Source organism: Lampetra planeri, chromosome 27 (genome assembly GCF_965212315.1).
Source record: "Lampetra planeri chromosome 27, kcLamPlan1.2.h2, whole genome shotgun sequence".
Taxonomy (NCBI): Eukaryota; Metazoa; Chordata; class Hyperoartia; order Petromyzontiformes; family Petromyzontidae; genus Lampetra; species Lampetra planeri.
The window spans coordinates 10,535,176-10,551,634 of NC_136133.1; the positions used below are offsets into that span (position 1 = coordinate 10,535,176).

At 50.2% G+C, this 16,459-nt stretch overlaps 1 protein-coding gene across 3 annotated transcripts in view; it reads left to right on the forward strand.

Moving 5' to 3' along the window:
* RNF216 (ring finger protein 216) overlaps positions 1-16,459 on the forward strand; it is a 30,071-nt gene that overhangs the window by 4,038 nt on the left and 9,574 nt on the right. For 2 of the 3 annotated variants that reach the window (XM_078607489.1, XM_078607488.1), the window contains exons 2-13: positions 138-252; positions 755-843; positions 1,411-1,590; positions 2,346-2,462; positions 3,313-3,389; positions 4,452-4,554; positions 10,770-10,934; positions 11,367-11,463; positions 13,650-13,795; positions 14,781-14,969; positions 15,355-15,503; positions 15,860-15,938. In XM_078607489.1, coding sequence (XP_078463615.1) covers positions 189-252; positions 755-843; positions 1,411-1,590; positions 2,346-2,462; positions 3,313-3,389; positions 4,452-4,554; positions 10,770-10,934; positions 11,367-11,463; positions 13,650-13,795; positions 14,781-14,969; positions 15,355-15,503; positions 15,860-15,938 — 1,455 coding nt within the window. In that variant the 5' untranslated portion in view covers positions 138-188. The remainder of the gene's footprint in view (positions 1-137; positions 253-754; positions 844-1,410; positions 1,591-2,345; positions 2,463-3,312; positions 3,390-4,451; positions 4,555-10,769; positions 10,935-11,366; positions 11,464-13,649; positions 13,796-14,780; positions 14,970-15,354; positions 15,504-15,859; positions 15,939-16,459) is intronic. The other variant, XM_078607490.1, reaches the window with a different exon arrangement.

Below are 16,459 nucleotides of genomic sequence, written 5' to 3' on the forward strand. Positions count from 1 at the left end.
GCAGTGGTTGCAACTCCAATCAGAATTTGTGACGTCGATGTTGTGCTGACGTATTGATGCGTGTTCCATGCCGTGTCCATGTCTTGCGTTGATGTATTGTTTATATTGACGCGTCAATGTTGTGCCGATGTGTGTAGCGTCCCGTGGTGTGTTGAAGACGTAGGAGCGGGACTCTGGGAGCATCGCACATGGACGACGCCGCCACCGCTCCCCCAGATGTAGTCATCCTGGGAGAGGTCAACAACAGCCCTGGTGAGAGCAAAGCTCACCTCGCTCACCCACCTACTCATTCGCCCACTTGCTCACTCACCCACGTGATCTTTCACTTGCTCACTCATTTACCTGCTCAGTCACTTGCTTACCTGCCAACTCACCCACTGAATTTTTCACTGATTCACTCACACACTCATTGACTTATCCACTCACCCCCCATCCTATCCCACTCACTCACCCACTAACTTGATCACTCATCCATTCACTCACCCCCTCTCTATGCCTCTCACCTGCTAATTCACTCGCCCACAAATTGTCTCACCCACTCAGTCACTCTCTCCCGATCACACTCACCCACTCATCTCACTAATTAACTCACTCTGCCCCCCCTGAATCCCTCTCACTCACCTTCTCACTAATACACTCACCCACTCAATGACTGCTTCCCTATCCCACTCACTTTCCTGGCCACTCACTGGCTGCACATGACTCTGATGTTTGCTTCTGCCCTCCCTCCCCCTCCACCCCACCACCCCCCCAGCCTCGTGGAATCGCCGGAGCCCAGTCCTCGTTGTCTCTGACGATTCGGACGACGGCGACAACTATGACATCAACGCCATCCTTCACGCGGTGACGATGATGTGACGGTGGTGTTGATGTTGGTGGTGGTGATACTGGCACAGTGGGGAGCACAGGTGGTGCATCTCCCAGTCATCTCAGTCAGTCAACCCATGGCACCCGCTGGGTCAGTCCCGTCACCTCCTGCCAGCGTGCCTTCGACACTTCACGTGGCCTCAAAGTGCACCTGGCCTGGCACAAGCGCCGTGGTGACGTCAACACCACTTGATGGCGAATGGCGGTTGTTGGTGATGGCGGTGATGCTGATGATATGGGGAGCAGTGCTAAGAACCCAGCAACCCAAGTTTGATTCCCGTTCGCAACAAACACCAGTGACGATCATCTAAACCCGTCCTGGTCTTCCCCTAGGTCGACTCAGCCTCAAATAATTACCTATTACAGTGTGCAAACATCATCACTGGGGAGCCAAGGGCGGTCAGGTGTGGTGCTGGCCACCCACGCCCTCGCGTGCCGTGCCGGCTCGTGAACGGGGGGGGGTCTTTGTCTTTGATGTTGATGATGTTGATCGTGACGACGACGATGACGATGTTAATGCTTGGCTGCTAACCCCCCGCGCAGGTGGAGGAGCTCCGGAGCGAGGACGACGATGATATTGCTGCCATGACGGCGCCAGCATCGGCGCCCAAGGAGGTGGTGGTGGAGGGTGCGGAGGAGGCACCGGCTGGTCCTGACGAGGGCGGCGACGGCGGCGCCGTTGGCGTCGACCGTGACCAGCTAGCCACAGTCGTGGGCCAGGTGGTGAGTGCCAGCGGAGGTTGGGGGTTCAGTTTCCCCATGACCGTGTGATAACTGGAGCGTTACGACACCCAGAGGGTGCCGGTTCGATTCCATTTCCCGGCGTGACAGTTGAAAAAGAATGGCAGCTTTTTTCTGAACCCTATCCCATTCCGATGACGTGCATGTATGTCATCAGTTTATCATCAGGTTTTTTTCCGATGACGTGCATGTGCGTGTACGTCATCGGGAACAGGTACCGAGGCTCCCACAAGACCATGCAAGGAGGGCGTGTGGCACAGTGTTGCCGCCAGCTATCGTAGAGTGGCGACGGTCATGTGATCTTTATGGCGGTACCCCGGGGTACCAAATAATACAAAATGGCTGAGGCAATGAAATATTTTATTTCTGGGACACTATTTTTTCCAGGGGTGTACTTAACTCCACGACTGGAATACATATCAATCCGACATCAGTGCGATGTCGAAACGCAGCGAGGACGATTGCACTGAAACCCTGAACGCGCGTATTCACCATATTGCATCTTGTACAGCTCGTCGAGATGAGTCGATTGCCGCATCGCCGACCATCAACAAACTAAAAACGACTTCATCACGGACATTATGCGAGAGCCAGGGTACTATGGTACCCCGGGGTACCGCCATAAGGTTCATGTCGCTACGGTTGAGTATAAAAACGTCTTTATTAAAACAACAGCGCTACTAATGCTACTACGCCTCTAAAGTAAAATTGACACTTATCCGCTTGCACGGTCCGAGATTCGGCAGCGAAAGGGACACCCACCCACCACCCTGCAACTTGCAGATGTCTCGGAATTGGAGAGGGTTCGTTCACCCCACTGCCCCTCCATCCTTGGCCATCTCCGCAGCAGCAGTGTAAGTGAGTTCACCACAGTTGGTCTATGGTAGGCAGCTCACCGTGCGTGGTGTTGGTTGCGCTGGTCGTGGTGGGGAGTGGTAATGTCCGAGTTCAATTCCCGCTCACGGTCAACACCAGTGACAATTATCTGAACCGGTCCTGGGACTTCCCTAGGTTGACTCGGCATCAAATGAGTATCTGGTGTGGTGTATTAAAACATCGCCACTCGGGAGATAAAGGCAGCTGGGTGTGGTGTTTGCCACCCACCCCCTCGTGTACCGTGCCGGCCTTCATAGGTGCTCGCTAACAGCACTTGCCCCAACAGTCTGTTCAGGCTATATGGGGGATTTTTGTCTTTGGTGTTGTGGTAATTAGTTCTGCGCTTAGACTGGATACATTCCAGCGCTGGGAATGAAAAATATTGGTTTGAATGTCGTGCGACAGGCGTGATTCTCTTTGGCAGGGCAGCTGGGAAAGGGCTGGCCCCCAGGGCATCACTTCAACAAAACGGGATCTCTGGCGGTAGCTCTGTGAAACCTGCTTCAGTGGGCCGCTCTCCATTACACGGGGAGTTACGCTTGCTTTGAGATTTCCGAGTGGATTCCTCGTCTCATGATGCCGATATCAGCAGTACTCGAGATTGAGAAAGACAATTAAAATTCCGTTTATTTAACGGATAATAAATGAGAGAGGCGGTGAATCTTCATGGGTTGTCTCTGCTGCTTGAAGCGAGACTGTGTAAGAGAGGCAGTGAATCTCATTGGGTCCTCTCTACTGGTTAAATAGAGAGTGTTTAAGAGAGGCAGGTACTCTGCTGGTTAAGGAAAGGACGCTGTTACACCCTATGCTGTGTGTTTGTTTTCACAGATGGCTCTGTTCCCCGATTGCCTAAGGTCCTACCTGGAGCAGCTCATTCCAGAGCGAGGCTGGTGGGATCCCAATGTGTAGGTACCGCACTGAGCTGGGCAGTATGAGTGTGTGTGTGTACCTGTGTGTGCTCACCTGTTTACGTGAGCGTGTGGCTGTGTGTGTGTGAGTGTTCGTGTATGTGTTTATGGGGAGCGGTAGTGTAGTGGTTAGCGAGTTGCGCTATGAACCCGGCGAGCCGAGTTCGATTCCCGCTCACGGCCAACACCAGTGACAATTATCTCAACCGGTCCTGTGCCTCCCCTACATCTCCTCAGCATCCAATGAGTATCTTGTGCGCTGTGTAAAATCATCACTACTCGGGAGACAAAGGCGGTCGGGGGTGGTGCTTTCCACCCACCCTTTTGTGTTTCGTGCCGGCCTTCATAGGTGCTCTTTAATAGCACTTTCCCCAACAGCCTGTTAAGGCTACACGGGGGAGCCGCTATTGGAGTATGGGGGACTTGGAGGAACACTGGGACATGTGGGTGCCTCCCACAATGCCGTGCATGCAGCGTGAGCGTGACGGTGATGTCCTGTGGTTCGTGGGTAGTGGTATGGTTGGTGTGTGGTGGTGTTGTTGGTGTGTAATGGTGTGATGCTGTGGTTGGTGTGTGGGGGTGTGGTTGGTGTGTAGTGGTGTGGTTGGTGTGTAGTGGTGTGATTCTGGTTGGTGTGTGGAGGTGTGGTTGGTGTGTAGTGGTGTGACGCTGTGGTTGGTGTGTAGTGGTGTGATTCTGGTTAGCATGTAGTGGTGTGATTCTGGTTGGTGTGTGGAGGTGTGGTTGGTGTGTAATGGTGTATGTCAGTGTGGTTGGTGTGTAGTGGTGTGACGCTGTGGTTGGTGTGTGGTGGTGTGGTTGGCATGTAGTGGTGTGATTCTGGTTGGTGTGTGGAGGTGTGGTTGGTGTGTGGCGGTGTGACGCTGTGGTTGGTGTGTGGTGCTGTGGTTGGTGTGTGGAGGTGTGGTAGGTGTGTGGCGGTGTGGTTGGTGTGTAGTGGTGTGACACTGGTTGGTGTGTGGCAGTGTGATTGGTGTGTCATGTTGTAACATGGTTGGTGTGTGACGCTTTGGTTGGTACGTGGTGGTGTGACGCCAGCGTGTGCAACTTCCTGCTGGAGGAACCGGGCTACCCGCGGGGCCTGGTGCAGGAGCTCGTGCTACTGCCCGAGTCGTCTGTTTTCCTCAGCGAAGAGAAGGAGGTACGTACGTATGTATGTTGTATGTATCTTAGTTTAACACGTAGGCTTTCGCGACCAATATTATTCATAATCAACGTTTTTGGGTTTAGATCGCGTTATTTATAAATGTGTCGTAACCCTCCACCACCCGACACGGCCAATCAGTAAAAAAGTGTCACGTTGACAAAAGACAAATAGTTCACTGCTTTAGCCCACCGGTGTGTTGAAGCGTGAAACCACAACATTTACAATTTGAGTACGACGTTTCGGTGGTAATTGCATCCAGCATCATCGGGCAATTCGCCAGAATGGTGAGGCTCTGCTGTGTCTCCCGTTCTTATATAGAGCAGCAGCAGGGTGACGTCATCATTAACTCATTAATTCGTCTGGTGCAAAGATTTGAGGGGGGGTTATTGTAATTACAGTATATACTAGATTAGTAATCAGGCTATTGTTACGATGCGAGTTGTAGATTAGTAATCATTTGGCATGTGTTTTATTGTGATTATGCTACATTAGTAATCAGTTAGTGTTTGTTTCCCTTATAAGTAATTGTAATGTATCTTATTTAATAATCCGCTTCCAGGCCGCACTAAGCCTGTAGCTGTCTGAGCGATTAAAGTTATTTCTGTTTCTCTCAATTTCAATGGATTCACTAATTAGTCTTTGCCAGTAGTAACTAGTTTTACACAACACTTCAACGTTGTCAAAATCAATTGAGTGTCCCTGTTGGCATGCATGTTCTGCCACTGCCGACAGTTGTGTTTGCGATAGTTTAATATTTCTCTGGTGTTCTTTTAGTCTTACACTAACGTTATGCCCTGTCTGTCCAATATAGCATCTGCCACATACACAATTAATCCGATATACACCTTCTGTTGATAATTTAGGTAATTCGTCTTTAGTGCACGTTACTAGTTGTTGAATTTTGTGTACTGTACCAAATCTTACTGTAATGTTTTGCTTTTGCAAAACACGGGCTAATTTGTCAGTTACTCCTGAGATAAATGGTATTTTTATTGTTTTGATAATCTGATCGCTTTCAGCAGTGTTGCTTTGCGATCGTGATTTGGCATTTAGTGCTCTGTTAATTTGAGCATTATTGTAGCCATTCTGTCTTAGTGCTTCTTTAACATGTTTAATCTCTCTCACTAGACTTTCACCATCTGACACTGTTTTAGCCCGATGTATGAGCGTCTTGATAAGAGAGGATTTCTGAGCTGGGTGATGATGTGAATCTGCATTCAGATAGGCATCAGTGTGCGTTTGCTTTCTGTAAACGCTGTGTGTTATTTTACCATTTAGGCCAAGCCCAAGTAAAATATCTAGGAACGGGAGTGTGTTATTCACCTCCATTTCCATGATGAACTGAATGGCCGGGTTTTGTGCATTGAGATGATTTAGAAAATCGTTAAGTGTATCTTTACCATGTGGCCAGACAACCAAAGTGTCATCCACATATCTAAACCAAAAGGATGGTTTTAATGTGCTCGAGGCAAGTGCTCTGGTTTCAAAGTTTTCCATGTACAAATTTGCTATAGCAGGAGATAAAGGAGAGCCCATTGCTACTCCCTCCCTTTGTTTAAAGAATTCGCCTCTCCATAAGAAGTAAGTGTTATTTAAACAATGGTCAGCGAGTTTCGGAATATCTTTTGGTAAACCTGTATTCTTTACCAGTGTATCAAGTAATTTAAGGGACTCGCTCACTGGAACCTTAGTGAATAGCGAAATCACATCAAAACTCACCAAAATATCATTAGGGTTAAGTTTAATATCTTTGATCATATTCACAAGATGTTCTGAATTTCTTATGAATGATGATGTCCTACCGATGTAGGGCTGTATTTGTTTAGTTACATATTTTGCTAATTTATATGTGGCAGAGCCAATTGTACTGACTATGGGTCATAAAGGGATGCCGATTTTATGGATCTTTGGTAGCCCATAAAGTCTAGGTGGTTTTGAAGCCCTTGGCTTAATTAGGAATTGTTCATTTTTTGGGATTAATGAATTTGCAATGATTGCAGTAGTCTTACGTTCCAAAGTATTAGTTGGATCTCGTTTAATTTTAATGTAGGTACTTTCCTCTAATAAATCTTTAATTTTATTATCATAATCGGCTCGTGACATCACTACAGTAGTGCGGCCCTTATCAGCTGCTAGGATTTGAATATCTTTATTTAGACGAAGCTCTCTTAAGGCTTTTGCCTCGTTTGAGCTAATATTTACTTTTGGTACTTTACTATTCTCAATTATTTTGGCAACCTCGTGTCTAGTCATCTCTGCCTCATTATGTGGAAGGAGTCTTACTGCTGATTCTACCTCAGCAATTATCTCATCCACTGGAATTGTGCGTGGGGTAACGGCAAAGTTAAGGCCTTTAGAAAGGACAGAAATCATGTCAGTGGTTAAATTAGTGTTAGTCAAGTTCATTACGGTTTTGTTTTTAAATTGTTCGTTTTTAATAGGGATTTGTTTATTGTAAAGTCTAGAAAATTTGTTAATTTGGTTAGCATTTGTTAGATTAAACACATTATCAGCCGATTGTTGTGTTATAGTATCGATTATATTCCAATCATGCATGGACACACTATTGCTTATATTTAAATGTAAATGCTTTAGCGCAGGGGTCCTCAAACTACGGCCCGCGGGCCACATGCGGCCCGCCGAGGATATTTATCCGGCCCATGGTCACTAATTGGGCTGTGCTTGTGAGCACTAATTGGGCTGCGCTGGTGAGCACTAATTGGGCTGCGCTGGTGAGCACTCACTGGGCTGCGGTGGTGGGCACTGATTGGGCTGCGGTGGCGAGCACTGATTTGGCTGCGCTGGTGAGCACTGATTGAGCTGCGGAGGTGGGCACTGATTGAGCTGCGGCGGTGGGCACTAATTGGGCTGCGCTGGTGAATGGTTCAATGGGCCAATTGACTGGACTTGCCCCCCAGGCCTAAGGCTGCCAGCCCTCCCCTCGCTGCGCTTGACTGGCTCTCCCTCCCTCAGCTCCCTCACTTGCCCCTCGGCTCCACTCCCAGTGATATTCCTGTGTGCTGGGGATGTACTGCGATCTGTGAACAAAACTGCAGGTGTAATTAACTTTTTAATGGCACCCGCACAAGTGTGAGCCTGGGGTAAAAGCGGAGTTCCCCCAATCAGACTGCATTGATGGGCAGTGCAGTCTGTATGTCTCTGTGTGGGCAAAGTTATTGCTGGTATATTGTTTTTGTAGCGCTGTATATATATTGGTATTTTACTAATAGCAATTTTGACTCCCTAGGAAACTGATGTCAAGAAAGAGAAAAATTGACTTGGAGTGTAGGATATTCAAAGAACAGTGGACTTATGATTACTTTTTCATGCAGTACAAGGAAAGAGCTGTGTGTCTGATATGCCAGAATATAGTGTCTGTGTTCAAAGAAAACAATTTACGTCGACACTTAAACTCAACATAAAGATAAATATGATTGTTTGGTTGGAGAAGTGAGAAAAGATAAAATATTAAAACTGAAAAATACATTAACAACTCAGCAAAATACTTTTGTGAAGTAGAAGCAGCTAAATATTTCATCACTGCGAGCAAGTTTTCAAGTTGCCAAGCTAATAGCGTGCACTGGCAGACCATTCGTGGAGGGAGAATTTGTTAAAGAATGCCTTATTTCTGTTGCCAAAGAGATGTGTCCAGAGAAGGCCGATTTATTTAGTACAGTGAGTCTTTCAGGACCTACAATTACACGGAGGATTGAAGAAATGGGAGACAATTTGCATAAGCATCTGTAAAACTCCACAAAAAAACTTTGCTATTTTTCCTTGGCACTCGACGAAAGCAATGATGTTCGTGATTCTGCACAACTTCTAATTTTATTCGTGGGATGAATGACTATTTCGAAGTCACAGAAGAGCTTGCTGCACTGCAAAGCATCAAAGGAACAACTACAGGAGAGGATATCTATGAAAAGGTTTGCCAAACTGTGAATGGTTTGGAGCTGAATTGGGCTAAACTAGCCAGTGTGACAACTGATGGTGCTCCTAGCATGGTGGGGTCTAAGAAAGGAGTAATTGCTCGCATTAACCAAGAGATGGACAAACATAACCATTCTCATCCAATAGCCATACACTGCCTCATCCACCAACAAGCGCTGTGTAGTAAATCACTGAAGTGGAACTCTGTTATGAAAATTGTGGTATCTTGTGTTAACTTCATTAGAGCTCATGCACTAAACCACAGACAATTTCCGGAATTTCTGTCTGAACTAAATGTTGACTATGAAGATGTTCTGTACCACACAGAAGTCCGTTGGCTGAGTCGAGGGAGAGTTTTGAAACGTTTCTATGACTTACTTCCACAGATTACAGCTTTTCTGCTTTCAAAAAACAAAGAAGTACCAGAGCTCAATGATGCAGAATGGACCTTGCCTTTCTGACAGATGTAACGGAGCTACTCAACAGTTTCAATGTGCAACTTGAAGGAAAGGGGAAGCTCCTCTGATATGCAATCACATGTCAAAGCATTTGAAGTAAAATTAGGCCTCCTCATCAAACAAGTTAAGGAGGAAAACTTCTGCCATCTCCCCACAACTCAAAATTTGTTAGCGGAAAACCATTAGTTGCAATTCCCAAACAAAACATGTGTGGATTCACTGGAAAAATTGCAAAAGGAGTTCCAATTTAGATTTAAAGAGCTTCATCTCCATGAACAGGAGATACAGCTTTTCCGTAACCCATTTTCTATTGACATTGAAAATGTGGATACAATTTACCAAATGGAACTGGCTGAACTGCAGAATTGTGACTCTCTGAAAGACGCATTCAAGTCAAGCAGCCTTCATAATTTCTATGCATCTCTCCCCTCTGAGACATATCCTCATCTCAGGAACCATGCACTCAAAATGGCAACCATCTTTGGCAGCACTTATGTCTGTGAACAGACTTTTTCCAGAATGACACATTTGAAATTTCCAACCAGATCTAGACTAACGGATGCACACTTGCATCACTTGTTACGACTAGCAGTGACATTCCTGCTCGGGACCAATAACAGTGGCAAATATATGGATCCTGAGCCTCCTAGGTCGACTCAGCCTTAAATGAGTACCTGGTGAGATGTGAGACAAAGGTGGCCGGGCGTGGTGTTGCCGTGCCGCCCTTCATAGGTGCTCGCTATCAGTACTTTCCCCAACAGCCTGTGGAGGATATTGGAGGATCTTTGTCTTTTGTACTTTGTGTGTGTATACGGGCTGTACGTGTACTATGTGTGTGTGTATACAGGCCGTATATTGTGTGTGTAATGTGTACTGTGTGTGTGTACACAGGCTATGTGCGTGTACTGTGCGTGTACTGTGTGTGTACATTGTGTGTACACAGGCTGTGTGAGTGTGCTGCGAATGTGTACTGTGTGTACTACGTGTGTGTACTGCATGCATATTGTGTGCATACTACTTGTGCGTACTACGTGTGCGTACTGTGTGCGCACTGTGCGTGTACTTTGTGTGTTCTGTGTGCGCGTACTGTGTGCGTGTACTACGTGTGTGTTCTGTGTGCGTGTACGGTGTGCGTACTGTATGCGTGTACTACGTGTGTGTACTGTGTGTGTACTACGTGTGTACTATGTGTGTACTACGTGTGTACTATGTGTGTACTACGTGTGTACTCTGTGTGTGTACTGTGTGCGTGTTGTGTGCACACTGTGCGCGTACTATGTGTGTGTTCTGTGTGCGTGCACTGTGTGTGTACGGTGCGCGTACTGTGTGCGTGTACTACATGTGTGTTCTGTGTGCTGCGTGCATATGCTGTGTGTACTGCGTGTGTGTGCCGTGCACGTGTACTGCAGTGTACCGTGCGCGTGTACTTGGTGCGTGCCTACACAGGTTGTGTGCATGTACTGTGCGTGTCTACACAGGTTGCGTGCGTGTACTGTGTGCGTGTCTACACAGGTTGTGTGCGTGTACTGTGTGCGTGTCTACACAGGTTGTGTGCGTGTACTGTGTGTGTCTACACAGGTTGTGTGCGTGTACTGTGTGCGTGTCTACACAGGTTGCGTGCGTGTACTGTGTGCGTGTCTACACAGGTTGTGTGCGTGTACTGTGTGCGTGTCTACACAGGTTGTGTGCGTGTACTGTGTGTGTGTGTCTACACAGGTTGTGTGCGTGTACTGTGTGCGTGTCCACACAGGTTGTGTGCGTGCACTGCGCTTGTGCCGTGTGTGTACCGTGCGCGTGTTTACCGTGTGCGTGCGTACGCAGGCGGAGCTGGACTACTTTGACGCGGCGTCGCTGGACAACATGCAGGATGCTGCCTACCAGCTGCAGGCCGTGGAGCTGCTGCGCCATGACTTCCCCGTGCTCATGGTGGTCGACCTGCGCACCACGCTGCGCCGCCTCAAGCACCGCTATGCGCTCACGCGCCTGGTGCGCCGCCCATCAAGCACCCAGCCTGGCACACGTGCACTGCCCACGGGGCACGCACGCGTGCACGCCATGCCCACAGCGCTGCCACCGCTGTGTGCCAACGGCAGCTCTTGATGTGTTTTTTGTGTGTACGCACGTGCACACGTGTGTGTGTGTGTGTGCGCTAGTGTAGCGGTTAGCACGCTGCGCTACGAACCCAGGGACCCCAGTTCAACTCCTGCTCACGGCCACGAAGACCATTGACGATTATCTGAACCGGTCCTGGGGCTCCCCGAGGTCGACTCGGCCTCGAATAAGAACCTGGTGCTTTGTGTAAACATCGCCACTGGGGAGACAGGCGGTCGGGAGTGGTGCTGTCTACCCACCCCCTCGTGTGCCGTGCTGACCATCATAAGGCTACATGGGGGGGCATCTTTGTCTTTGTGTGTGCAGGTGTTGTCTAAGGCTGTGAAGAGCTGGCTGGACAATGGAGGGAAGTCTCATTCCAGCAGAGGCAAACGAGAGGTCATTCCAGTGTCATTTCACGAAGGTTCGTGTTGAGTGCGAGCATGGGAGTGAGTGTGAGTGGGAACATTATGTTTGAGAGTGTGGACTCGTGTGGATGGGTATCTGTGTGTGTGTGTCTTTGTATCTGTGTTGTGGGGTGCAGTAGTGCAGCGGTTAGCATGCTGTTCCACAAACCCGGCGATCCGAGTTGGATTCCCGCTCACAGCCAACAGCCGTGACGATCATCAACATTGGTCCTGGGCCTCTCCTCGGTGTGGTGTGTAAATATGACCACTAGGGAGACAAAGGCGGCCGGGCGTGGTGTTGGCAACCCCCCCACCCCCTTGTGTATCGTGTCTTGCCAGGCACATTATCTTGCCAGGCATGCTGAGGAGAAGCTTACGAAGCCCCAATGTGGTTTTGGGCAGTCCCGCACAAATGCCATATTTTCTGTCTGTCGGCTATAGCAGAGGTGTAGGGAATTCCAGCAGGACCTATATCTCTGCTTTAGTGACCTGGTTAAGTCAAGGCCTATGAGTCGGAGCCATCCCCTGTTCACCTTGGGGTGCGACAGGGATGTCCTCTGGCTCCCACATTATTTAACATATTTTTCGACCACGTAGTTTGTGAAGCCTTCTATGACTCTACCGGAGGAATCTCCATCTGGTACAGATACAATGGGAGGCTGATCGATGCCCGGGTGGAGTCAAGCGTAAGCTCCCTATTGGTCAACCATGCTGATGATCTGGTGATTGCTGCTCACTCAGAGGAGGAGTTGGAGACGTGGCTGCAGAACCTGGAGCGTGCCACTAAGAGGTGGGGCCTTACCATCAGCCCCACCAAAACTAAGCACCTGCCTGGGTATTTTGTGCTATCAAACACTCCACCCCCTCAACTCCCTATTGGTGATGGGGCAGTTGTGGAGAGAGTGGAGAGTTTTCAATACCAGGGCAGTTTGTTCATGACAAGCTCTGGTTTGACAGCAGAGGTCTCGCTCCGAATCAGTCGAGTGGCATTATCTTTTCAACGGCTCCATGTAACGCAGAGTTTGGTGGGTGTCACACGTGTGTCAGAGGTGCTCCACACAAAGCTTTGGGTCTTCTCAGCCACGGTCATGCCCCCCTTCTCTATGCTTAAGAAACGTGAACCCCCCGAATGGGATATCTTCGCCAGTTAGAAACATATTAGCTGGTCTGCCTACGATCCATCCTGGGTTTAACCAGGCTGGATTGTGTGAGGAGCTCACCAATCCTTGAAAGATCTGGACAAAGTCTCATCGGTGAACTCCTCCGGCAGGCAAGGCTGTGTTCGCTGGGTTATGTAGCCCGCATGGCCAACCACCACATGCCTAAACAGCTATTGTTCGGCCGGATAGAGGAGGCTAAACGGCGTGGCACGTGCTAGAGAAGAGATGGAGTGATGTGGTACAAGAGGATGTGGAGCTGAGTGGACTTCCCAATGACTGGTAACCAACGGTGTCAAGTTTGGCCTCTGGAGGACGCTCGTGACTGGGCAGTTGGAGGCAGTCGCCCTTCAGCAGCAACGAAGGGCAGAGGAGCGATGCTCACAACAACGAGCAGGGCGCCGGTTGGCTAAAACACAGCAAATAAGCACAATTGGGGGCACAGGTGGTGCATTGGCCAGTCATCTCAATAAACCTATGGCACCTGGGTCTGTCCCGTGACCTCCTGCCAGCGGGCGTTTTATGCTTCACGTGTCCTTAACGTACACATCGCCTGGGAAAAGCGCCGTGGTAACGTTACCACCACTTAGTGGTGAATGGAGGTTTTATGTCTGTGTGTCTGTGCGTGTATGTGTGTATCTCTCTGTGTGTGTATGTATCTTCGTGTATCTCTGTGTGTCTCCGTGCATGTGTGTGTGTGTATCTCTCTGTGTGTATCTGTATCTTTGTCTATCTGTGTGTCTCTGTGTGTATGTGTGCGCCTGTGTGTGTGTATCTCTCTGTATGTGTATGTATCTTTGTGTATCGCTGTGTGTCTCCGTGCATGTATGTGTATCTGTGTGTATGTGTATCTCTCTGTGTGTGTATGTATCTTCGTGTATCTCTGTGTGTCTCCATGCGTGTATGTGTATCTGTGTGTGTGTGTGTATCTCTGTGTGTGTGTGTGTATCTTCGTGTGTGTGTGTATCTCTCTGTGTGTGTGTATCTCTGTGTGTCTCCGTGCATGTGTGTGCGCTGACGTGTGCGTCTGTCTCTGTGTGACCCAGGCTCACTGCAGCTGGCGGTGAATCTGCGCATACTGGAGCGCCGTCGCCGCTCGGAGGGATCCGCGAGCCATGTGCAGGAGCCCTTGCACCCCGAGCTGCTCAAGGAGCTCCAGTTTTTTGAGGCTAAGATGCGCCAGCAGAACGAGGTGATGGTGCTGATGGTGGTGATGGTTCTAATGGTGGTAATGAAGCTGATGTTGGCTGTGGTGCTGGTAGTGATAGTGAAGGTGGTGCCGGTTATGGTGGTGATGGGGATGTTGTTGATGGTGGTAATATGATAGTACTGTGCCGCTAGCACTCGTGGTGATTGATGGTGGCAGTGATGGTGGTGGTAGTGGTGATGTTGCTGATGGTTGCAGTGACGATGATTGTGGTGGCACGCTAGTGATGGTCGTGATGCTGGAGATGTTGAAGCTGGTGGCGGTGATGCTGGTGATATTAGTGATTGTATGGTAGTCCTGTGCTGCTACCACACATCATGATTGATGGTAGTGGTAGTCGTGATGTTGGCAGTGACGATGATGGTGGTGGGGCGCTAGTGATGGTAGCGATGCTCGTCATTATGCATCTGGTGGCAGTGATGATGGTGATGTTATGATAGTCTTGTGCTGCTGGAACTAGTGGCGATTGATGGTGATGGCATTGATGTTGACGATGGTATAATTGGCCTGTGCTGCTGGAACTTGTGGCGATTGATGGTCATGACAGTGCAGGTGGTGATATTGGCGATGTTATGACAGTCCTGTGCCGCGAGCACTTGTGGTGATTGATAGTGGCAGTGACGATGATGATGGTGGTGATTGTGGCGCTGGTGATGGTGTCGTGATGCTTGTGATGGTGAAGCTGGTGCCGGTTATGGTGGTGATGTCAGTGATGATAGTCCTGTGATCACCATCAATCACCGCTCGTGGCGATTGATGGTGATGGCGGTGCTGCCACCACCATCGCCACCATTGCCGCCATTCGGCCTTTCAACGAGCGCCTAGCGCGGCAGTGTGCGACACAGCGGACTCCGCCGGGGAGATTAAAGCTCGGTCAGGGGAGACGTGGTCCTGGCCATACCGCGCCGGCTCGTACGGTATTCCGCTGACTCCAAGGGGGCGCTACTTCTCTGTGTGTGTGTGTGGGCAGCACGCAGATCTGCAGCTGGCGATGCTCGTCAACGAGCAGCAGTACAAGGAGGAGCAGCAGGCCATTGAGTGCGGCTGCTGCTTCGCGGCGGTGCCTTTTGAGGAGATGACCCAGTGCCTGGACGGACATCTCTTCTGCAAGGACTGCCTCGTCCGATACGCACAGGAGGCCGTCTACGGGCAGGCCGGGGTGAGAGCGTGGAGACTGCGCAGACGCGGTGCCTCTGCGTGTCCGTTTGTGTCCGTTGCGTGTCCTCGTGATCCCCGTGTGATCCTGTCTGTCCTTGTGAGTTCCCACATTTCCCTGTGTCTCTCCGTGTCTTACTCACCATGTATCTCCCTGTGTCTAACTCACCATGTTTCCCTGTGCCCCCCCCCATGTCTCACCATGTGTCCCTATATCTCCCTATGTCTCGCTCACCGTGTCTCCCTATATTTTGCCGTCCCTTCCCTGTGTCTCCCGGTGTCTCACTCATTTTGCTCCCCCGTGTCTCCCCGTGTCTCACTCCCCGTGTCTAACTGGCCATGTCTCCTTGTGTCCCCCCATGTCTCCTCGTGTCTCCACACTTGTGTAGGCCCAGCTGCAGTGCATGGTGTCTGGCTGTGAGGAGGGCTTCCCGCAAAGCGAGCTGCAGAAGACGCTATCCCAGAAGATTCTGCTCAAGCTGAGCGAGCGCCAGGCCGAGCAGGACGTGAGCTCCGCACTCCGTGATGAACTGCTCCGGTGAGACCTCACCCGCACGTTCGCTCACCCCCCTGCCTGCTCACCTGCCCACTCGCCCGCTCTCTCGCTGGCTCGCCCGCTCGCTCACCGGCTCGTCTGCTCCCTTACCGGTTCGCCCTCTCGCTCACCGGCTCGCCTGCTCTATCACCGACTCGCTCGCTCGCTCACCAGCTCTCCTGCTCGCTCGCTTATTTCACCCTCTCTCAGTGGTTACCCACTCTCTCACCCGCTGGCTCACCCATGTGCTCACTTGTTGACTCGCCCACTCTCGCCCCCTGGCTCACCCACCCGCCCGCTCACTTACTTCCTCACTCCCCCACCCACCCACTTTCTCGCCTGCTATCTGTGTGTGCTAGGTGTCCGTTCTGTGACTTTGCGGCGATGTTGGAACAGAACTCCATCGTGTTCGTGTGTCCCAACCCTCGCTGCAAGAAGGTGATGCACGCACACATACACGCTTACACACACGTGCACAAGAATACATGCATACACACACACGCACAGGCATACATGCATACACACACACACACACACGCACACACATACACGCACACATACAAATGCACACGCACACACTCATGCACACACGCACATGGGGTTGCGGTGGTGGTAGATATTGTGATGGTATTGACTGGTGGTGGTGGTAACCGTGGTGGTGATAGTGGTGAGCATGATAATGGTGGTGGTGACGGTGGCGAGCGTAGCGGTGAGTAGTGCCATGGGGGGAGGGCAAATTTTGGTTGGCCATTCCCCTCAAGGCGTTTGTAGCCACCACAGCAGCCAAAGGGGACTGGACGGCTGCGAGGGGCTGGTAACCCCTCCAAAAACTGCAAAAAGCCACTGCGGGTGGCTATGTGGAATGTTCGAAAGCTCACTGCGGAGGTGAGGCTGCCACTCCTCTGTCGGGAGCTGGACCGGTACCGCCTGGATCTCTGTGGTATTCAGGAGGTCCGGTG